This window comes from Sitophilus oryzae, unplaced genomic scaffold (assembly GCF_002938485.1).
Source record: "Sitophilus oryzae breed Bouriz unplaced genomic scaffold, Soryzae_2.0 scaffold_551_pilon_pilon, whole genome shotgun sequence".
NCBI lineage: Eukaryota > Metazoa > Arthropoda > Insecta > Coleoptera > Curculionidae > Sitophilus > Sitophilus oryzae.
In genome coordinates, this window is record NW_022147142.1 from 853188 (window position 1) to 878162 (window position 24975).

At 32.2% G+C, this 24975-nt stretch overlaps 1 protein-coding gene across 1 annotated transcript in view; it reads right to left on the reverse strand.

The window, feature by feature from the left end:
* Nucleotides 1-24975, reverse strand: part of LOC115887075 (pseudouridine-5'-phosphate glycosidase-like) — a 229706-nt gene that overhangs the window by 154232 nt on the left and 50499 nt on the right. Inside the window, exons 5-6 of the mRNA XM_030906396.1 lie at nucleotides 19129-19305; nucleotides 18861-18991 (exon numbers count right to left, since the gene is read on the reverse strand). Of these exons, the coding sequence (XP_030762256.1) occupies nucleotides 18861-18991; nucleotides 19129-19305 (308 nt within the window). The remainder of the gene's footprint in view (nucleotides 1-18860; nucleotides 18992-19128; nucleotides 19306-24975) is intronic.

Genomic DNA, 24975 nt, shown 5'->3' on the forward strand with positions numbered 1-24975 from the left:
TTGATATAACAAAAGATACAAAATAGACTTGATACAATACATGAAATAAGTACGAGGGAAAACAGTGGTTTGTCTGAGGATCAGAAAATCACCCTCAGAGAAATAGAAAGAGATCTGTATAAAATGTTGATGCCACTGATATTCAAAATGGGAAAACTGGAAAATGAGAATACTTTATTAAAAGTTCAGATCAAGGAAATTACTTCTAGAAATAATTACATTTTGGAAAAACAAGAATCAGCACAAACTAGCAATGAGGGTGTTAGAACATGCAAAAGTAGTCAATCAGAATTCGGATGTACATCAGCAAATTACTCTTGAAGTGCCAAAAGAGGGATCACCGTGGTCAACACCTCCAATTAAAAGAACACATGAAACTATTGTAAGAGTGTCAAATGCCATGAATTCCAAAGAAGCTATGGAAAAATTTAAACAAGAGTTAAATCTGAAAGATGTGGGAGGTGCTTTCAAAAATATAAGGAAGACTCAAAGTGGGGCACTAATAATCCAGAGTCATAACAGTGAACAACAGGAAAAACTCGAAAATATCGCACAAGGAAGTAGTAATTTCACAACTAAAGAAATAAACAACAAAAATCCAATGTTCATGATCACTGGGGTAGAAAAGGGGTACTCAACCGAAGAATTCTTACAAGAAATTGAATCATTAAACTATGAAATCGTAACAGAACTAGGATATAGCGTTAAAGATAAGATTAAGGTAGTAACCAAAAGACAATGCAGAAACCCTTACAAAGAGAATTGGATTTTAGAGGCTCGCCCGGAAATATCAAAATGGTTTTTGAAAAAAGGAATGATTAATTGTGATTTAGTAAGGGTGTACGTTCAGGAACACTTAAATATGGCAGTATGTTTTAAGTGTTGTGGTTTTGGCCATGTTTCAAAATATTGTTCTGCAAAAAATTGCTGTCATAAATGTGGCGAGGAACACGAGATGAAAAACTGTAACAGTGACATTTTTAATTGCCCAAATTGCACAAAGATGCAACTAGCTGAGAGAAGTCATTCAGCAAGAGATATAGATTGCCCTGTTTATCAAAGGAAATTACTAAGATATAGAAATACTATTAATTACGAACCTTTAAACTAAAATCAGAGTCAAAACCAACATCAGTTATGCATGTCAGCATCGCGAAATACAATTTTTATAGGACAACATTAACACCTAGCAAACAAAATAACTTCGCAACTTCAATAAGAGAATATAAAACCAATGAAAATGAAACCGAAAAAAAAATTAGCTTTATTCGTCAAAATGTCCGATCCATTGGAAATTCTGTTGATCTAATTGAAGATTTTTTGCATGAACATCAAAGTTGTAAATTCTTATGTATTAGTGAACATTGGAAAACTGATGACCAGCTATCAGATTTTACGATTTGTGATTTTAACTTAGCTGCTAAATATTGTCGTGAAGAAGGAGAACATGGTGGAGTGGCGGTATATGTGCATAAGGAGATAAACTGTAAACCTAGAAAAAAAACTTACTAATCGGTGAGTAAAGTTTTTGAATGTGCAGTGGCAGAGTGCTCAATTGGGAAAAAACAGATTATTGTTGCTGGCGTATATCGTCCGCCTAATGCTAGTCTTAAAGTATTTTTCGAGAAAATGGACAAACTTTTAATAAATAAAATAGTGTTAATTGGAGGTGACTTTAATATAGAAATAAAAGATGATAATGTCAATAAGTTCGACATGATCGCGTTACTAAGTTCTTTTCGGTTTGTTCATACTATCTCGGACTATACTAGAGTCACCTCTCAGACCAAAAGTTGTATCGATAACATTTTTGTAAATTTTAAAAATGATATTGCAGTAGTTTTAGACAGTAACATTTCAGATCACTCAGCTCAGAAAATTTCTTTTTCATTAAAAAATAAAACAAAGCCAATTCTTTCACACAGAAGATTTTTTAATGAAACTAATATACATATCTTTTTACAAAGCATTCAAAGTGAAACATGGGAAAATGTACTGTGTATTAGTAGGCCTAATGTAAAATGAACAGTGGACGGTCTTTCTTAATTCTTTTTACGCTTGTTCTATGAAGCATTCCCACTTAAATTAGTCAACAAAAATATAAATCCAAACTGAATATACAAAAGATAAAAACTTGACAGAATGTAAAGATAGATTGGACACATTGTTAGTTCTTAGTAAGAAAGATATTAAATATAGAGACCTATACAACTCCACAAGAGAGAATATAATAATTTGTTAATCAAGGCTAAATCACAAGTATATGAGAGTAGAATAAGGAACTCCGATAATAAAAAGCAAATCCATGTGGTCTATATGCAATGAAATATCTAATAAAAAGGATAGTCCTGAATGCTTGATAGCTGGAAATCCAATCACTATAGCCGAAGAATATAATAATTATTTGATAGGTATAATACCAGATCTCTTACAGAACCTACCACAATCTGAATTTAATTTTGACATCCAAGCAAATGACAGGTCAATGTACTTATATCCGATCACGTCAGATGAAATAATCAATTTAGGAAAATCATTGAAAAATAAATGGACTAGTGGTGAAGATGAAATACCCACAAATATAATAAAAAATAGTATTTTCTACTTAAAAGACATACTTTGTTACATAATAAATAATAGTTTTAGATATGGGATATTTCCAGAGCAGTTAAAATTATCTTTAATAAAGCCATTATATAAAAAAGGTGACGTAGAGTCATTGACAAATTATAGACCCATCAGTTTGCTTCTAGGGTTTCTCTAAAATATTTGAGTTGGCTATGTGTTCTAGGGCTAAAGACTTTATATGTATTCTTGCGGACTATTCAATACATTTCAACATGGGTACATCAAAGGGAGATTCACACAAACAGCTATCTTTCAGTTTACAGGTAGGATACTGGACTTATTAGAAGACAACAAAGAGCTTTAGGTATGTTCTTGGATTTATCCAAGGCATATGACTCATTAAATATAGGTTTTCTTCTAACCAAATTAGAAAGATATGGGATTAGGGGAAATGCCTTGCAACTATTTAAGTCGAAAATCTCCTTAGTAATCGCAGGCAAAAGTAATAATCCAAAAGGAATCAATTCTGCTAAGTCTAGTATTTTGGAAAATAACTTGGGTGTTCCTCAAGGTAGTATAGTCGGACCTTTTCTTTTTATTGTATATATCAATGATCTAAGTAACATTCTGCCTAATGTAGACAGTATTATTATAAATTATGCAGATGACACTAACATGCTGATAGGAGGGGAAGACAATACAGATATTTTGAGTAAGGGTATAAAAATGTTTGAGGCAGCAAATAAATGGTATTTGGGAAATAAACTTTTATTAAACAAAGAAAAAACCAATGTAGTAGTTTTTAGTACAAAACAGAATAGAGCAGAAAAAGTCACTAATATAAATCTAGATAAACTGGATCTTTCAATTGCAACAAATACGCAGTTCTTAGGAATTTGTATTGACGAGTTCTTGGATTGGACTGACCATATTAACAAGTTATCATTGAAATTGAACAAAATTGCGTATGCGATTAGAGTCATAAGTCAGTACATGAACAGAAATACATTAAAGATAATATATTTTGCGAATTTTGAATCTGTAATTAGATATGGAATTATTTTCTGGGGTGGGTGTTCTGTTACTGAAAATTTAGAAAAGATCTTTATTTGTCAAAAGAGAGTAATAAGGTTAATTTATAATATGGCTTCTAAAGATTCTTGTAGGAATGTGTTTAAAATTAATAGTCTATTAACAGTGTATGGTCTGTACATACACGAGTGCATCCTTTTTTTATTTAACAATAAGTCAATTTTTAAAAAACATTCACAGAATCATAACTATAATACAAGGACACTCAATTTTGATTTTCCAGTTCACAGACTTACACTAACAGAAAAAGGTGCATATTACATGTGCATAAAATGATTTAACAAATTACCGAGGGAAATTAAATGCATTCAAATCAATAGAGTATTTAAGAAAAAATATTAGTATTTTAATAAAGCACGCTTTTAGATGTTTCAAAAAACTTTTAATAAGAGTAACTTTTTAACTCTACATATATGTTTCGGCTTGTTAGGCCTTTTTCAAGAGTTTTTTAAGAACTAATCGTCTAACTACACTGTAACTATATATATATTTGCTATGGGGTGGGTTCAGAGTTTACAATAGGGGCAATAATAAAAATGTGTTTAGAAATCCTTGTTGGTCATTAACATTATTTTTCGTTTTTAACAGATTTTAAGTATTTCTAACTTGGTCGTTAACATTATTTTCGTTTTTTTAACAGATTTTAGTATTTCTAACTGTTCAATGTAATTTAAGCGTCTACCTTTTGTTTCTCTGTGTAGTAACTTAATTGAGTTTTCATTAATTTTGTGATTATTTACTATACAATGAGTTGCAAGACCAGAAGAACTATGCTGGAAATTATTAATGGACTTTACATGTTCTTTAATCCTTATATCTAAATTTCTACCTGTTTTGGCCTATGTACACGGCATCACAATCATTGCAATCCACCCTATATACACCGACTTATTTTGACATTGGTTTGTCTTTATTATTTAATAAATTTGACCTAAATTTCTTTTATTTACGTTAATGAGTTTTACATCCTATTTTATTGAGATTATTTGATATTTTGTTAGTTAACTAACTTTACTATTAGTTAACTAACAAAATATCAAATAATCTCAATAAAATAGGATGTAAACCAATAACGTAACAAATAAAAATTTAGGGTCAAATTTTAACAAATAATAGAACAAAACAATGTCAAAAATAAGTCGAATTAATATAGAGGTGGTGCAATGATTGTGATGCCACATAGGCCAAGTAGGAAATTTAGAGGGCATGATTAAAGAACATGTAAAGTCCATTATCAAGCTCCAGCATAGTTCTGATGCTTACAACTCATTGTATAGATAGTAATCACAAGAATAATGAAAACTCAGATGAAGTTACTACACAGAGAAATAAAAGATGGGCACTTTCATCCCGATGAACAGTTATAAATACCAAAATCTGTTAAAAACGAAAAATAAAGTCAATATCCAGCATGAATTCTAAATGCATTTTCATTGCAGCTATGTGTAAAATCTCTGAATTAAGCCCCAACAACAAAAATAACTACAGTCAGTGCGTGTATGTTAGACATAAAGCTATAATAAAACATGTGGATGGAACTTACGTGGCCTTAACAAATCACGAAACCCCCACTGTACGGTATAGTTGGGCAAAAGTTACTCTTATTAAAAGTTTTTGAAACTACTCTCAGGCTGCGTGCTAGTACCCACGGAAAATAAACTAATATTTCAACGATGTTTCACAAGGAACCAACCACAGCTTCAGTACAATTTATTAAGAAAAAAGTTAGAAAATTGTTAATTAACTTAGAACCATATTCATTAAGTGATTATTTGAATTAAAATAACATAGGGTTACATTGTTGTATTTGACGTCATTTCATTTTGTGTTCATTTATATTATATTTGTATATTTGAAACATACTCTGAAATAAAGTATATATTATTATTATTATTATTATTATTATTTAATTCTGTTTTTAGTATTTGTTCTTATAGCGGCAACATAGATACATTATCTGTAAAAATTTCAACTGTCTAGCTATAACGGTTCATAGGATAGGGTTCCCGTTTTTACCCTTTGGGTACGGAACCCCAAAAAAAACAAATGTCGCATCACGCCTCGCTTTTTTAAGAAGAGAAAAATTATAATCCTTTTATATTCTAAAAATATATTCTTAATTAAACTTGAGCATAACATTAAAATAATCGAGCTATAGCGCGTCTTCAAGAAAATAAAGTTTTTTATTGCTCCTGTAAAAAGAGGGTGACTGGGCTTACGACATTTTGCACTTAAGCCATCGAAATATAAAAAATCAATATAAATAAAATTTTGAAATTAGTATTTTTTTATTACATAATTGCCAATTCTTAGTTAGCGTTTTTTTTTAATTATTGCATTTAAAAGTTATTTTGTTGATCAGCAATATGATATAAAAATCAACAAACCAGATGAAAACACACAAACATCAAAGTTTTTGGACTATATAAATTGAGATTCGAATGGATTCGCTCTACCACTTATACTTCAGCATTGCACGTAGCGGTAGAACCCAAATACACGAAAAACGTTTCAAATAATGATAGAAGCAAACCACTTGGTATAGGTGGTATATACACATAAACAATGGATTTGACCCGCAGCACCTTATTGCAAGTAGTGATGGGAGTACTCGGGTACAGGAATCGAGTAGTATTCGATTCTTAAGAGAATCGAAAGTACTCGAGTACTTCAGTTCAGTATGGAATCGATTCCGATTCTTTAAAAAAATATTCGTTTCGGCATAAACCATTGATATATTACCCCTTTCTGTGGTATATTATAGAGAACAGAGACAGACCGACTCAGGCCAGTACTCGAAACTCGAACTAGGGTATCTGTAGTAATCTGTACTTTGTACTCAATCTCGAGCACCGAACCGAATGTCATGGGAATCGAAAACCGATCCCAAACTCGACTTTCTTTTCGAATCGGGTATTTTCAAAAATTTTAAAACAATTCCGGCGGCTCTGGCGGCAGGCGGCTTGCGTCTGGCGGCGCACAGAGGGGCCTAGACCCATAAATGTTACCGGAAAGTCGAAAATTGAAATATGAGATTTAAGCAAAAAAAATACTCGTAAACTATGCAAAATTCTTCTCTTTATTTGATCATGCCAGCCATGGATCAGCATCTCCAGTAGGACACCTGCTGCAGCTTGTCAAAGTTGACAATAATCCAAACGTAATAATTAATATTTTTTAATGAAAATATTGCTCAATTTCAAAGTGGTATTTCTTTATAACGAAATATAATAAAATTAAAATTTAAATGGCTAACACTAACTCCGGTAAGTGTAGATTATTTCTATAGAAAATGTTTTTGGATACGTTTTTAGCTTGAGCGAAATAATTAGGTTACAGTTAAAAAGTGAACAAATGTTGCAAAACAATTTTAAAGTTGTTGATTTATCGGTCCAAAAGTTAATGATACCTTTGTATTCCCAAAGCACTTTAATTAATTCTTAATATATACAAGCTCTTACCTTTAATTTGGTACTAAAACTTACTGCTGTTTTGTGCTGATTAACTAGAAAATTATAAATTTGAAATTTGAATACATAGAAATAGGACCCAGCATAACATATTATTTTGCCATATAATTTTACATATCATTTTTAGGGTTCCCTGCCCAAAGGGTATAAAAACAGGAACCCTATTACTAAGACTTCGCTGTCCGTCCGTCTGTCACAAAGGACCCAGCATAACATATTATTTTGCCATATAATTTTTACATATCATTTTTAGGGTTCCCTACCCAAGGGTATAAAAACAGGGGAGCCCTATTACTAAGACTTCGCTGTCAAGTCCGTCTGTCACAAAGGTCTATCTTTATGAACCGTTATAGCTAGACAGTTGAAATTTTTACAGGTAATGTATCTATGTTGCCGCTATAAGAACAAATACTAAAAAGCAAGAATTAAATAAATGTTTATAAATAAAAAAAAGTACTTCCACTAAACATTATCTTTTAAGTAAGAATTTTACATAGGATCTTTCAAGTCCTCGGTGGCCGCGTGGTTTAAAGCGTTAGGACTTTACGCTGCTATGACGTTGGAGCCGTAGGTTCGAATCCTAGTCATGGAAACTTTTTTAATCTTTTTTAATTTTTACATATTTTTACATATTTATTTTTTACTTTTACATATTTATTATTGATTAATACAATTTTAGTAATGTGTTTCTTAATTTTTTTTTTTAAATTAGTTATACGCGCATTCAAAATTTCAGTTAAATCGGAAAAAAGTTTATAATAATATAGTGTCTAATGTATAGATAATAGATAATTTTACAGGAATCCTTCGTGCGCGAGTCCTACTCGCACTTGACCAATTTTTTTTTTAGTTTTAACTATTGAAATAAGCCACAGTGATTTGTGGAAAAAACCAAAAGAATGCTCATCATCCAAAATAGATCGACAATGCCAGTTTTAAAGGAACACATAAAACAAATTACAAATTGCCCAGCAGACAGATTTCCCAATATTGCTATGAGAATATCACAAAATTTATGTTCTCCTACAGACAAAATGGCAGAAGTCAGGTAGAAATGAAAAAATGTTCATTCGAACAAACAGGGATTGGCTTGATATCAAAATGGTTTTTCGAAATTTGTTATTCCAAAATAGGACGTCCGAAAACAAGTTTTCAAGAATGCTCTGAAAGTACCAAGCGTCCAAAAAACTACAAATATACGCAATGAAAACACAGTTGAAGCAATATGCTATGCTGCCCAAATGGAGCTTGAAAAGCCGGACATCTAGAAGCATCTAAGTTAATAAGAGAAATATCGTCAAATCCGACTATGGCATCACAGTACCTAAACGCCTTGAAAAAACAAAAGGAAAATCACATCATCAATTGTCACCAAATGAGGCACTTTCGGTTCTTGTAGAAGCGGGCTTGTCAAGAAGTCAATATAATCTTATTAGAGAAAAGATAAACTTAAATTTCCCCTTCATTACAAAGTAGTACAAAAAAGCGAAAAATTCATGCTATCCAAATACCATTAATGTAACATCCACTTCCGCAGAAGTTTCACTTGAATCTCTACTAAAGCACACAACGGAAAGAATTATTACTCTTCAAGAAGACGTCTTAGATAGGTTTGGTCCAGAAGAACTTAAAAAATGCGTTTCTTGTATGTAAATGGGGGTTTGATGGCACTTCTGGCCAACAAAATTACAAACTAAAATTTGATAACCTTGAGGACTCTGATTCGAGTGCTTTCGTTACCTGGCTGGTTCCACTTAAACTGGTTCTTGGAAATCCTGAATCGGAAGACCCTCACAAAATAATTTGGCAAAATCTATCTCCCATCATCTCCGCGCTACTGCCGACCAATCAGGAGTTCAGTTTGTGCGCGAATCAACAGAAGTGTGCAAACAAGAACAGAGCCGTATAGAAACTGAATTAAAAATATCGATGGGTTGACTTTCTTTGAAATCCGAGATTTTGTTTTATATGTGCGATTCATCTTGTTGTTAGCTATGATTGATGGAAGGTGAGAAATGCGTTAACCAACAACAAAAGCACTCAAAGGTGTTACATTTGCCAATATACCCAAAAAGACTTTAATGATTTAAACTTGATGCTTGCAAAGAAATGTGACTCAACTTTATATAATTTTTCACTTCCAGTTTTACACGCTCGTATTCGCTGTTTTGAGTTTTTTTTGAGTCTTGCGTATAAATTACCGGTAAAAGTTTGGAGATCCAGAAGTCAGGACGAAAAATTACTAATTGCCGAAAATAAGAAAAAGGATTCAACAGGAATTCAAGTCACATCTTGGTTTAATCATAGACCAAGCAAAACAAGGCTATAGCAGTAGTAATGACGGAAACACGGCTAGATGTTTCTTCGAAAATGCGGAAATTACCTGCAAGATCACACGAATTGATATCGATGTAATAAAAAGATTCAGTGTTATTTTGGAGGTGATTTCTAGCCTATACTCATATATCAATATTGAAAACTTCAGAAGTATGCTCTAGAAACAGCAAGGCTCTTAACAGAAAAATTTTCATGGTACTGCATGACACCTACAGTAATTACTTAATTTTATTACATGGAGCGGATATAATTAAGAGTGGCCTTGTTCCGGTAGTTGGTCAGTTATCAGAAGAAGCGGCCGAAAGCCGAAATAAAGACCTAAAACAATATCGATCAAAGTTCGCGAGAAAAACATCCCGAAAAAGCAAATAACGAAGATGTTTTGAAAAGACTGCTCTTATCATCAGACCCACTGATTACTGGATTGAGGAAACCGCCTAAATTATCAAAGAAACATTTTTCTAACGAAGCTTTGTCCATGCTGTTACCCCAGATTTTAGTTATAACGCACTAAAATAAAGAAACTGATTCCGATTCTGACAATAATTAAGCACAGTTTTTTGGCTGGATAAAGTATGTATGTATGTCTGTTGGGGTCTATCTACTGTATGGGCAGGTTTCTATTTGCTTTGTAAGTTTTATTTGGGCACATATTATCAAGGAATCGCACATGAAAACAATATCTCAGATTTCAAAAGACTCGTTAGGTTAGATATTATTTTTTTAATTTAAGGTACTTTTTAATATCAGACGTTAAGTTTCGCCCTAGAAACATTGAAGAAGATTTTTTACATGTTTATTATTATTTAGTTTGCAATAGATTACACTTTATACGTTACTTTTCACTTTACTAATAAGCTTGGGTTACTTGGGGCTTTAAGGACTTTAAAACGTTTAAAAAGTTAAATAAATTTATTATTTGCTTGTATAAAATGCATTAACATGACATACCTCGGCTGATGTCTCGTGCTATATTAAAATCTTTTAAATCTTTTGACAAAATAATATTTTACGACTTAAGAAAGCATTTAGAAGCAGTTTTATTAGATATGAAATAAAATTAGATTTTTCGGTATCTTTTCGGGCTCGCTGCCCCACTGTGCGGCGCGTCACACAGAATAGACGATAAAATAAGCATTTTTTGCCGGCAAAGGCGGCGTTTTGGAGAAAACATAAAAGAGCTGATATAAATGCCTAAATGTTTTTTTCGGGGTGGAAGAATAGGTTTAAATTTTAACGGAGCATTTATTTAGTTCTTTTTTTGCTTTTGAGATGCGTAGAGGTATTGAATAATGTGGTTTTGATTTCGATAAAGAGTTTCGCTGTTGGTTAAATAGTTTGATATAATTTTATTTGTTTAAATATCAGTTTATTTTAAATATACTGTATAATAATGAGGTCCGCCGTGTGGGAAATTTTAAAAAGGAGAATAAAAGTGAAGCTGTTTGTTCACTTTGTAAAATAAGTTGAAGTTCTACGGCAGTACTACAAATTTAAAAAAACATTTGACCCGACTACACCCAATCCAGTACACAAGCAGCTTATTGATAATTTAGAAGCTTCAACTTCAACTGAACCTCCTGAATCATTTGCGGAACAGAGAGAAGAACACACAGAAGGAAGTATTGTGAGAGGAAAAGGCCAAAGCGACCGGTGATGAAAGTTCTGAACCATCGCAGCCTCAACCCAAAAGAAAAAACAATTAAAGTTATTTGGTGGTTCTAGCACTACTGAACTTAGTGACGACAAAAAAAAGAAATAGATGAAAAGCTGTTAAAAATGATTGTTCAAGATTTTCAACCACTGTCTTTTTGTTGAAAATAAAGGTTTTAAAGACTTTTCTAAGAGCCTTAACGCTCTTTATTCAGTTCCCAGTAGGAAATATTTGACAGACACTCTCTTAAAAGACAAATTTGTCAAGGTGAAATCAAACATTAAAGAAATGTTGTGTGAGGTGAACTATGTTTCAGTGACTACGGATATATGGACCTCGGATAGTAACATTGCTTATGTAAGTTTAACATGCCATTTTAGTTATAAAGATAAGTTAAATTCTCAAGTATTGTCTACCGACGAGATTTCTGGGGCCCATACTGGTGAAAATATTGGTAACACATTAACCCAAAATATTAAACGAATGGGGAATTATGGGCAAAGTCGTTACAGTTGTATCCGATAACGGAAGTAACATAAAAAATGCCATAAATGAACACCTAAAAAAGCACAATCACCCATGCGTGGCACACACGTTAAATTTATGCGTAAACGACAGCATAAATGAAAACGAGACTTTTTCATTAATTTGTAAAAAAAACTCGATCACTAGTTTCGTATTTTAAACATAGTGTACAAGCTACCGAAAAATTAAAGACAACGCAAATTCAAATGGGTTTTCCAGTTCTTAAAATTAAGCAGGATGTTTCCACAAGATGGAATTCAACTTTATTTATGTTAGAACGCCTGTTAGAGATCAAAGATGCATTATCTGTAATATTATCCAGTTTGCCTTAAAGCCCCCCTAGTTTAAACGCTACGGAATGGAGTATTGTTTGGGACTGTGTGCCAGTTCTAAAACCTATCGAGATTATAACGTCAGTGTTATCGGCAGAAAAATATCCAACAATATCTATTATCATCCCACTAATTAGAGGACTACAACACACTTTACAACATATAAATCCAACGACGGACGTTGGCATAAAATTAAAACAGTCATTATTAGAGGCGATAGGAAGAAGGCTTGTTTCACTTGAAAGAGATAAAATGGTAGCGAAGGCAACAATTTTAGACCCGAGATTTAAAGGTCTAGCTTTTGGACTGGAAGAAAATTCTAAAAACGCTGAATCTTGGATAATCGAAGAAGTAAAACAAATAATAATTGTAAAAAATAACGCGGATTCCACGTCTGAACCCGAACCAAACCTTTTAGGACCAGCAACAACATCCGATCCATCTAAAAATCTTTGGGCATTTTTGATGACAAATTATCCCAAAAAATCCGTTGTAACACCGACAACAACAGCAATGTTAACTGTAAAACAATATTTGCAACTACCCAATTTAGACAGAACAAAGTGCCCATTTGAATTTTGGAGTCAAAACAAAAGTATGTTTCCGGAACTCTATGAATTGGCTCAAAAATATTTAAGCATTCCCGGAACTTCTGTCCCTTCAGAAAGAATATTTTCTAAAGCAGGACAATTAACCAATGTTCGACGAAATCGCTTACTACCCAAAAAAATTTGAATCAGATTATTTTTTAAATAGTTATTATTCACACTAATGTTTTTTGCTTTTTAATTGTTTATTTAAATATTTAATTTATTATTGGCTTTCAATATTTGTTGTTTATTATTTATTACTTTTATTTAACTATTAAATATCTGCGTTGAAAATATTTGTACCATTTTTTTGGTTTTCTATTTAAATTTAAAAACATATTATATTATTATTATATATATTATTTTTTAGGTACGAACATATTTATTTCCTATTTTGTTGATAAAAATGTTGTTTTTGATTTCTAACAATGTATAAATTATAATCAATGTTTCCATTAATGTAATATGTTATATATTTCTTTTTTTTCAGTTAAAATTTTAGGATTGAATTTTCTTAAATATATACATTTGTTTTATTCAATGTTTTGAATAAAATAATTTATATAATTTAAGCAATTTTTCCATATTTTGTTTTTAGTTTTTAGTGTTTTTTAGAATTAAAGAAGTGTGTTCTTATTTTTTATGTACGCAATATCGGATTACTTATTTTGTTGATAAATTTTGTTTTTTATGTATGAAAACATCAACTTTCCTCTTTTGTTAAATAAATAAATGTTTTTTTTTATATTTTAAATAATAAAAACTGTTTTATCCAATAAAACTATAGTTTAGCGAATACATTTAACTGACTTAATCACTTAACAATTCGAATTTCGGATATTAGTACTCAGTACTCATTAAAGTATTCGATTCCAAATTGTACTCGATTCCGAAGTACTCGATTCCCTAAAGTATTCGATTCCGCCCATCACTAATTGCAAGTGGAGGCAAATTCAAAATGGCGGCGTTTTTAGAATTGCTGTTTTTTTTGCTTTTTTGTTTTTTTTAAGTTTTTTAATCGATTAAATTAATAAGTGTATTTTGAATTCAAATGCTAATAATAATAGGATTAATACTACACTAAGTATACAGGGTGCTACAAATTCGAGGTACGAGCATTGGTATCTCGGAAACCGTAAGAGATACGAAGATGGTTAAATTGGGGCAAAGTTGCGCTTTAGGATGTTCACCAAGATGCCATCAAAAAAGTTTTAAAAATTTCAAGGATTGCTGGGTTTTTTGGAAAAAATGGATTTTTTTGAAAAGTAATTTTATTTTTTCCTGTCGTTACTTTTTAGAAAATCAAAAAACTAATTGCACGTTCTCATAGTCACTTTATTAGGGCTATCTGATGGTATTTTTAGATTTTCAAATTAGCTGCTAATTTGTGAGATACAGAGGCCAACTTATTTTTTTTAAATACGGACCTGCATTTTTTATTTCAGATTTTGAAAGAACTCGGTCTCCTGAGTACAATGATATGCCACACTTAATATTTTTTTTGGACGTTTGAACACAATTTAATTAAACTAATTTCAAGTCCGGCTCTGTTTTTTTTTAATATTTATGCCCACTTGCGCCGTTTGTATAAACTTTGTTTAAAGGCTAAACAGTGATTAACTATAATAAAATATGTATAGTTAATCACTGTTTAGCCTTTAAACAAAGTTTATACAAACGGTGCAAGTGGGCATTAATCTATTCATCGTTACAATATTGGTAAGCTTTCAAACTTAACGTGGGGTAAAACATTGAATACGGATAATCAAATGCAATCAAATAATAAAAAATAACATAAAATTATTGGGCATTACTTGACGAAATTTTTAAAAGTAACAATACATTTCAACATTTACAATAAAGTGTAAAGAGTACAGAATGCATTCGGAAGTATAAGGAGAAGATATGTTCAAAGAGATATAAATAAGATTGAACGAAAAATACATTTGTGCATTAGGGACGGTGGTAACCTTTTCGAACATATAGAGCAGCGGTCGCCAACCTGTCGATCGCGAGCTACCGGTAGCTCGCGGATGCAATTCTGGTAGCTCTCACAATTTTAAAAACACAAACTGCAAAAATCAGAGAAGCTTCCGAAAATTCCACAAAAAAATGTAATTGTCATAATATTAAACATAAACAGCGGCAACGTTGCGGTGAGCGATGCCGCTGACGCCATCAAGCTAGAAGCGGCTAGAACCGACCGGCCGGACCAGCGCGTTAGTGTTCGAGAGAGAACGGTCTGGATTGCTTTGAACGGTATAAATACGCACGGTGCGGCGACATTGCGCTTAGTTTAAAACTGAACCTGAACGCATAACCAACGTCCAGCGGTTGGGTTAGTAGAGAACAACAAAAAAGAATATTATGGCAAGCAGTAGTAAGAAGGTAAAGACATACCACTTTCATTCGGAATGGGAAGAACAGTACTTTTTTACAGAAGTTAAAGGTAAAAATGTGTGTTTGTTATGTAATACTTCGGTCTCCGTTGCTAAAAAAGGAAATATTGAGAGACATCATACAACTGTACATTCTAATTTTGAAAAATCATTCCCACTACATTCTGTCGCCAGAAAGGAGAAACTGAAACAGTTAAAAAATCAGTTAATCGGACAACAATCAATATTTTTAAGAACAGTCGACAAAAATAAGGCTGCAACTGAAGCATCGTACCGTGTGTCCCAGATAATTGCACAAAAAAAGAAACCTTATGAAGACGGGGAAATGATAAAACAGGCGTTTTTAGAAGCTGCTGATTCGTTATTTGCCAACTTTAGAAATAAAGACGAGATACTTTCAGCTATAAAATCTATGCAACTTTCTGCTAATACAGTGATGAGACGTGTAGAAGTAATGAGCAATGATATTTTTTTACAGTTAAGAACTGACTTAGATAACTGTGTTTATTTTTCACTTCAACTGGATGAATCAACAGATGTGGTTGAGACTGCCCAGATGGCCGTGTTCGTCAGGATGGTTTTTAGTGATTTTACGATTAAAGAAGATCTTTTGAAGTTTATTCCACTGAAAGGATACACTACTGGACAGGAGTTGTTTTCTCATTTAAAAAATATTATTTCTTCCGAGAAAATTCCAATATCGAAAATGGTAGGCTTGACAACCGATGGCGCTCCAGCTATGGTGGGTTGTGATAAGGGTCTGGTGGCGTTATGTCGTAAAGATGAAACTTTTCCGCAATTTCTCTCTTACCACTGCATTATCCATCAGCAAGCATTATGTGGAAATTTTCTGAAACTAAACAACGTTATGAAACTGGTGGTAAAAATTGTGAACAAGATTAGAGCTCAAGCATTACAAAGAAGATTATTCAAAACTTTGGCCGATGAAGTCGACTGTCAATACGGGGACCTACTCCTTCACTCTGGAGTCCGATGGCTAAGTAGAGGACGAGTGCTGAAACGTTTTAATGATGTCCTATCTGGCATAGTTCAATTTTTCAAACAACGCGATGAACCGATTCCGGAACTAGAAAATTCAATCTGGCTTCGGGATTTTGGTTTTCTCGTGGACATTACAGAGAAATTAAACGAACTTAATTTGCAGCTTCAGGGGAGAGACAAAGAACTAGCGGAAATGATTTCTGATATAAAAGCATTTATCAGAAAGCTGGAGTTTTGGGAACAAAACCTAATTAACAGCGATGCCAAGCATTTTCCTATTCTTTCAGAAAAGATATCTCAAAATCCATTAGAACCCTATGACAGCAAATATCATGTAGAAATAGTTTCTACCTTGAAGAATAACTTCAAAAATCGTTTTAAGGACTTCGACGAAATGGCTTTAGTAGCGCAGTTTGTTGGTTCACCCTTTATGGAAATTGATATCCAACAGTTTGCAACTTGTGTTATGCAGAACTTTGGCGAAGACATCGCTGCAACAGAAATGGAAGTAATTGAGTTTCAAAATGATTTAGCCTTAAAATCGTTAGTCTCAAGTACCAAATGTATCTGGTCTATTGTAAGCAAAGACAAATATTCAGTTCTATGCCGTGTTGCCTTGAAAGTGAAAGCATTATTCAGTTCAACCTATTTGTGTGAATCTTCTTTTTCCAATATGAAGTTTATTAAGAACAAATATCGCAATCGACTTACAGATGAACATTTGGATAATTGTATTCGAATGGCTGTATCAAATTATACTGCAAACATTAAAAAAATTATCGATGAGTCTGAGTGTCAGCCTTCCCATTGAACGTGCTTTTTTATTTCTCAATGTTTATGTTTATGATAGTGCGTTACTTTTTTGTTGATATTAATAACAATTTTTAAATCTTACGTGACATGCCGTTGTGGCTGGATAAAAGTTTGTGTTTATTTTTCAAACACCTTCGTTTGGTAGGTAGGAATGTAGCTATGAACAAGTACGTACTAGTAATATTAGTTGTTTTGTTATTAGTTTATTATTAGTACCTATGACATGTATTATGTATTACCAGTTAAATAGTAAAATAAATACATATAATGATAAATTAACTCTGGATTATTTCATTTACGTTGCGTTACGTGGCTTCCGTGTGGGTAGCTCACTGTTTATTCCAAAATTAACATAGTAGCTCAACACATTGAAGAGGTTGGCGACCGCTGATATAGAGCATTACTAGTTTTAGAAACTAGTTTGTAGAAGTTGATTTATTTATAATAACTACGATTAATATTATGCATATTATTAGATCGTACACTGAGATTTCAAAATCACAATAAAAAAAGTTATAAATAATTTTTTTTGCTGACCTGGGTATTATTTATTTGAATCTTTCAATTGGCTCAATTCAATGTTAATTAGCGCTGATCCATATTGTTGCGATGAAATTTAATCAGATTAAATAATTTAAAAAACCAGAGTGAGATTTGAAATTATTTTAAATAATAATTAAAAAGTTCTGTTATTGTTAAGGTACCTAAAACAAAAAAAAAGTATCAAGTGTGGCATATCATTGTACCCAGGAGATCGAGTTCTTTCAAAAATTCAAATAAAAAATGCAGGTCCGTATTTAAAAAAAATAAGTTGGCCTCTGTATCTCACAAATTATCAGCTATTTTGAAAATCCAAAAATACTATCAGATAGCCGTAATAAAGTAGCCATGAGAATGTGCAATTAGTTTTTTGATTTTCAAAAAGTATCGCCAGGAAAAAATAAAATTGATTTTCAAAAAAAAATCGTTTTTTCCAAAAAACTCAGCAATCCTTGAAATTTTTAAAACTTTTTTGGTTAGGAATGAATGATGACGATGCTTTATGGATGGAAGAAAACGATGTTGACACTAAAGATGTTCCTGGTGTTCAAATTCAGAATGAAAATGAATTGCCTGATTTACCAGTAATAGCTAATATAAAAGAGTGTCCATGGACAGAAGAAGATTAAGTTCTGTATCTTCAATTAACATAATTAGTCGTTTAATGTTTCCGAACTAGTCGTTTTTTTTTTTGTTCTATATTTGACTTTATGTTGATTTTATTAAACACTATTTAATAAAAATAAGAAAAAGAATTGGCGCCGGCTCGTATAGCCGCCCATACTAAAATATGTTAATAAAAAGAGTTCTTTTAATTTCAAAGTAAAGGAATTTTTCCAATTTTTTTTATCTCAAAAACTGCGACTTTGATTTTGATGCTATTACAAATTTTGTTGCAAATATTACTCCTAATCTTAAATTGAAAACCGCGTTTCGCTAGCTACTGTAATTTTGGAGATTTTTAAAAATTTTAACCCCTCCCATACCCCCTTACCAACCCCCACCTCCACCAAAAACTAATGGCCAGATTCTGGGGTGCCACAGTATTTTTGTGCCAAATTTGGTTAAAATCGGTCTAGCGGTTTTTGAGTTATCGTGTTACAGACGGACAGACAGACAGATAGAACAGACAGACAGACACTATGAAAATATTTTGTATTTAGGTCATTTATAACCCAAATAACTCATTTTGACTGAAATTAATTTTTTTTTGTCGATCTTAATAGCCTACCATATCTATTGGTACGGTCGGCTAAAAATGAAAATAACTGTTTTCTTTTGATGATTTTTTAATACATGCATAAATTTAAAAAATGTGTGACGTCACATCAGGGGGGAGGGAATTATAAAAGTGTGACAACCTGTGACAAGGACGGGGGGAGGAGCTCAAAAGTCCTAAAATTCGTGTGACGTAATTTATGGATGGCAACTAAATTAAACGCACAAAATAAATAAATTGATCTTTGAATTTTTACCTTCTAAAATAGTACATATGTAATTATAAAAATATCGTGTGAACCTAATTTAATTGTACTTACAGGTTGTGCTGGTAATATCTCTCCAGAATCATCTTCTTTCATCTCAATATTTCGGTTATCTCTTTTAAGTTTCTCTAATTCCACTGCTATGTTACTAGCTACTTTAGCATTATTCTTTATTAGAGCGATATCTAATAACTGTATAGGACATTGCATAGTAAATGGTTTTGTGAAATTTCGGATAAATTTTATTAAAGTAAAAATAATAGAAACTCGTAATACGGAACATAATTCCGTAAATATAATTTGGTCTAATAAAAAAGGATACTGGTCGTCAGAGAATTTCCTGACGTTATCATTGCTATCTCGGAAAGCAAAAACGGTGTAATATTCTTTCCTTCTATTCCTCTCTCTTTAGCTTTATCTAAAGCCTTTTCAATTGCATTATCTATGACTTCATAATCAATAGCATATTCCTTAGGCACTGGAACGGCAAAAAGTATACCTGTAAAAGACACACTATTTTAATAAAGAGCAAATTTAAAATAGTATGTAAAAGAAAGGTAAAAAACTAGAGCTGTTAAACAACAGTCTTATTTCTAGTAAAAAGTCAGTCAGAAGTTGGCCTCCTTTGAACTCTAACGCCAGTGTGGCTTTTTTAGGTGCACACTTCGTCTAGGATGATACGTTATTAAAAAGTAAAATAGGAATTGAAAGTCATGTTGGTCCATATTCATCACTGCCCAGGATATTACCCTTCAGACTGCCCAAAATAGAGAATAACTTTCAGAGAGTATAACAAATAGAGAATAAGACATCACTTTATTTATTGACTATGTAGTCCGCCTCTTGAGTTAGAGACGTTCGATTTAAGTCGATTCTTTAGAAAATCGATCTTTTGACATGCTATTCCCGATTTTTTTTTTTTGAATCGATTAATCCCTTTGATCCAAAACCGATTTTTTATAGAATCGATTCTTTTAGATCGAGATCGAATCGTTATGCAAATGAATCGTTCCTCAATTGCAGAAGATATAATTTATTACGTAATAAAAAGAAATTAATCTACACTCAACCGGGGCAATCCGCCGCGCCGCACAGTAGTTCCCAGATAGGTCATTACTTAGATATATTAATTTCAAAATGTTTGCATGAAACTGTTGCTAATACTTTTCTTATATTCTCCTGTAAACGATACATAATAAATAACAAAGTCAAGTAAGGCTAGTGTAGCGCTATTTTATATTAGAAATGTCACATTTTTGCTACTGGTATCAAGCAGACATAAACAGTTTTCAGATAAAGCTAATTAATTACTTACTTTATTAAAATTGATAAAAGCTGTTGCCTTTTCTGCAATGGACGTTCGAAAAGAAGGTAAAAAGAACTGTTTTTTCTTTTTTGCACTTAATTAAACCTAAGTAATATTAGTTTATGGCAATATATTTGAAGGCGACAAAAATTGTATTTTTACATTTTTGCTTGTCATTGTATTTATAAAATGAAACAACTGTCTCTTTTATTTTTTCAACGTTTAAAATAAATTTGACCTCTTCAATATGAAAAAACATGTACATTGTGCAAACATAATATATTCCGAATAGTTAGAACTTAAAATGCAAATCACACGAACTGGGCCCAATTTTTTTAAAACATATTAGATTAAGTTTTTTATATACATTTATTTAGCATTTGTTATCAATTTATATTAAAAAGGGTGCAGTCAAGCTATATCTAGATATCGAACAGTTATGACCACGCAGCTAATTAAAGGGAACCACTGTGCGCCGTAGTTTCGTGCCAATCTAAAACACCTTTTATAAATTTATTTTCAGGACGTTAGATGGCGCTCGGGAGCATTTATTTAACCTTTAAAGACACATGCGTGGTCTCACGGACCATTAAAAGTAAAAAGCAGGCGTAACTTATTTAATACCAGTTGCCATGCGCTGTGCGCCTCAGTATGCCTCCGGCGTTTGACAGGGATACATTGACCACGTGCGAGTAAAGTTATTATAGAAATTTCGGGAGGTACGTCATATTGCGGTCCAAGAAACCGCTGCATGTATTTTATCACCGTTTTGTCAGGTAAATTAAAATTTGACTATAATTATTTTTTTAACTTTGGGTAAATTTCTTGTAGTAATGGGCACTTACGAAAGAGAGGTTGAGAGACTTCAGCGTTTGTTCGAAGAAGTAGTATTCGATGATGAGTACGTCGCACTGTGATCAATTTTTAAAAATTAACAGGAAAATATTAAAATATCTGATGAAGCTAAGCGGCGTCAAAAACTCCATAAGTAGGCTTTGAAATAGTTGCTAAGAACATTTCATTAACAATTATGTCAAAGGTCGTTGCGAATTTACTGTTATTTTGATTGAAAATGTAGTATAGTTGACAAATTAAACTAAATAATCTTGTTATTTGCACATGAATAAAGTTTTTAATTTGCGGATTCCGTGCAAAAAGTTATATGTCATTAATACTATCTAAAACAGAAAGAGCAATTGTTGATGGTAAGTTTTTTGACATTAATGTTCTTCTGTTGAATATTAAATATGAGTAAATAATTTTGATATGGTTAGATTTTTTTTAGATTATTAGAATATACATTTTTTAATGATCTAGCAGAAAAAAGTCTTATGAGGTTTCAGTTTTAAATAAAGTTAAGTTGATAGTTAAACCATTAGACAACTTGACTAAACCTACAAATTTACCGTCCTAGTCCGTCTGTTAAGTCCAGGCCATTTTTTAGGACGTATTGCCCATATTAAACGCTTGGAGGTTGTTGACTTTTTAAAAGCAACTGTTAGCAAAATCTGTAGGATCCATAGTATTATTCTTATAAAATGATAATTTTTAAATATCTAACATATGCAAATGATCGCGACCAAAATCTATTTAAAATAAAAAATAACGAAACTTTTCCAAGTTTTTAATTATTATACACCCTGTATACGACCTGTTCTTATTAATTATATTATTAATGTAATTTTATGATACCTAACATATAAAATCGGATATAGTTATTAATCAAAGTTAAGTAATTTTCACTAATATTTTTTTCCGGCTAATTTGACAAAATTGACCACAGTGCGTCGATGAGAAAGTCGCTGCTGATGAGATAGACAATGTGTCTGTCCAAGCAGATTCTAGCGATACAGAGCAAGAAATTGACGACACAGGCTCGACGATTACACTACATCCAAACAAAGTACCTTATTTTTTGAGAAAGGATGCTACAAAATGGGCTAAGCATTACTAACTCCACAATACAATATAGTGAAAGTACTTCCAGGAGTAAATCACGCACTAGAACACCTTGTAACACCCTTGGATATTTTTGCATCATTGTTCACCGATGAAACTTTGAATGCTATAGTAGAAAGTACAAATATCAAGATAACATCAGTTCAGGATAGGTACAGTCAAGAGAGAGATTGTAGAAATACGACTCTGGTAGAAATAAAAGCATTATTGGGCTTGCTTTATCTTGCTGGAGTTCCAAAGATAAATAATCTCAATGTACATGATATGTGGTGAACTGATGGAACTGGAATTGGAGTATTTCGTTTGACCATGGGTCATAGATTTAAGTTTCTTCTTCAGTACTTGAGATTCGACAACATTCATACCCGAGAAGAGAGGAAACTTGTAGATAAGTTGGCCCCCATTCGTCAAATATTTGACGAGTTTATAATTTATTGTAAATCTGCATATAGACATTCAGAGTTCGTCACTGTTGACGAAAAACTAGAGGCGTTCAGGGCAATTGCAGTTTTCGGCAATATATGCCAAAAAAGCCAAACAAATATGGCATCAAAATTTTTGCAATTTGTGATGCAGAAATGTGGTATACTAGTGCAATGGAGGTGTATGTCGGGCAACAGCCAGAGGGTCCATTCAGGAAGGATAACTCTGCTCAAGCCATTGTTGAACGACTAACGAAGCATATAAGCGGATCTAAGCGGAAATAAGCGAAATGTAACTAATGATAACTGGTTTATCAGTGTTCCGTTAGGTAGAAGTCTGAAATCTAAAATTAACACTAATTGGAACTCTTAGGAAGAACATGCGAGAATTGTCAAATGAATTTAGAGCAGAAAAGGGAAGACTCGTTGGATCCAGTATGTTCGGTTTCGATTCTGATAGCACCATTGTGTCATACGTCCCCAAGAAAAAAAGAATGTACTATTGCTCTCAACGGCTCACCGCGATGATAAGGTTTCGATTAACGGACTTCCATAAATAATTGTCGATTATAATGAGACCAAATGTGGCGTCGACGTAGTAGACAAGCTTTGCAGGTTAAACCTATCCAAGGTAAAAATGAGATTTTGTGTCCCTTACATTTTATTAAAATCTCGTGTATGCTTTGATAATAGTGGACGTGTGGTGATTTACAACGAGACCGATCGCCGATGTACTCATTGTGGAAAAAAAGCCATTTATATGTGAAAAATGCAACGTTGGTCTACACCCAAAATTTTGTTTTAAGCTTTACCCTTCTCATTGAAATGTAGTTAATTTTTGCACTAATAAATAACCTAGTTTGTATTCGTATTTTTATTACTGAATAATCGGACTCGCTGGGATTACGTCTTCATTGTTTGCCATTTAATAATATGTGGAGACAAATAACAATCATCCATACATATTTATTTTTTGTCTTAACAGCGCCTGGGTTTATTGAACATATATATTTCCTTCTGTCTCTCCGCTTTGATTAAAGATGTGTTCTTCTAAAATGGTGGATTTCTACTCTGTGTTGCCATAGTGTTGGCTATACCGCCAGCCTGATGTACCACTGCAACAGTCGGTATTTTCTGATTAAATTCATCGTTTTTATTTTCATAATATTTACTATTTTTCCTAAATTTCGTTTCCTTCTTCTTTGTTTATGAAGATTTCTTTATTTCTCGCGTTATTTTCAGTAATTCCAATAAATTTTCTCTCTGAAGTCTTCATTTTCATGTAAACTTTGACAGGAGCAGACCGTTCAAACAGTACTTTAGTATTTAGTGCGTTACCCTTATTTTTTCCGAAATGAGTCTTTCTTTCAGCTAAACAAGGCAGGACCTCTCTCAGGATTTACAGAACTACTACAAATTTTATTCTCAAATATTGCGCTCTTATAAGTTTTAGGGTAAAATAAAAGTTAAAAACCGTATAAAATATAAAACTTTCATGATGCATTTGCTGATGTTTCAGCCTTCGTTTGCTATATTATCAAAAAGAAGACAAGTAATTAAATAAATTAAATTATTTTTTACAACCATAATTAACATTATTAGTATTTTAATAAAACACAACCGACTGTATCAAAATTTAATAAGAGTAACTTTAATCCACATTTGTTTCGACTTCTTCAGGCCTAAGAGATCGAAACATAATATGTAGAGTTAAAGTTACTCATTTTGATACATCTAAAAGCGTGTTTTATTAAAATGCTTATATTTCAACGATATTTCACAGGGAACCAACTACAACCTCAGTACTATTTATCATAATTAACAGTTATCAGTGTTTTTGACGATACCTTACTGATCTGGGAATGGTGGTTTGGCCCAAATTATATCGATCGACGGGTCAAAAATTGTACGAATACCTAAAAATGTACTTCGCTGCTATGACGCGTTATAGAAGTAGCCAAACTTTTTTCCACGGAATCGATTATCGTATGAAAAAATTGTACGCGTACCTAAAATGTTTACTCACATTGTAGAAGTAGTATAGTACTCTTTTTTTTATATATAATAATTTTATTTAATGAATATATAGAAACAAATTTATGTTAATTATAAATATATAAAATGTATTGAAACTTCAATGAAACAATAACAATATTAAGTAGTTTAACCAAAATTTCTAACCTAAAAGAAAAAAAAGTAGAAGTAAAAAACCGGTTTAAACCTGAAAATATGGCTCAGGCTGGCCGGCTTACTTTAAGGTATAATCCAAAGAAAAAGACGATTAAAAATAAGATATAAAAAGATAAAAGGCGAATAAGAAGACGATAGTAATAATTATTATAGACTATTTTTCCCAAGAATCTATACATTATCGATGATGAGATTATTATTTCAAACTATTCTGAAGATTGGAATTATTTCATTCTTCAACTAAAAATTGAATCAATATTTCATTGAAAATTTGTTTTAATTTACGTTAGAA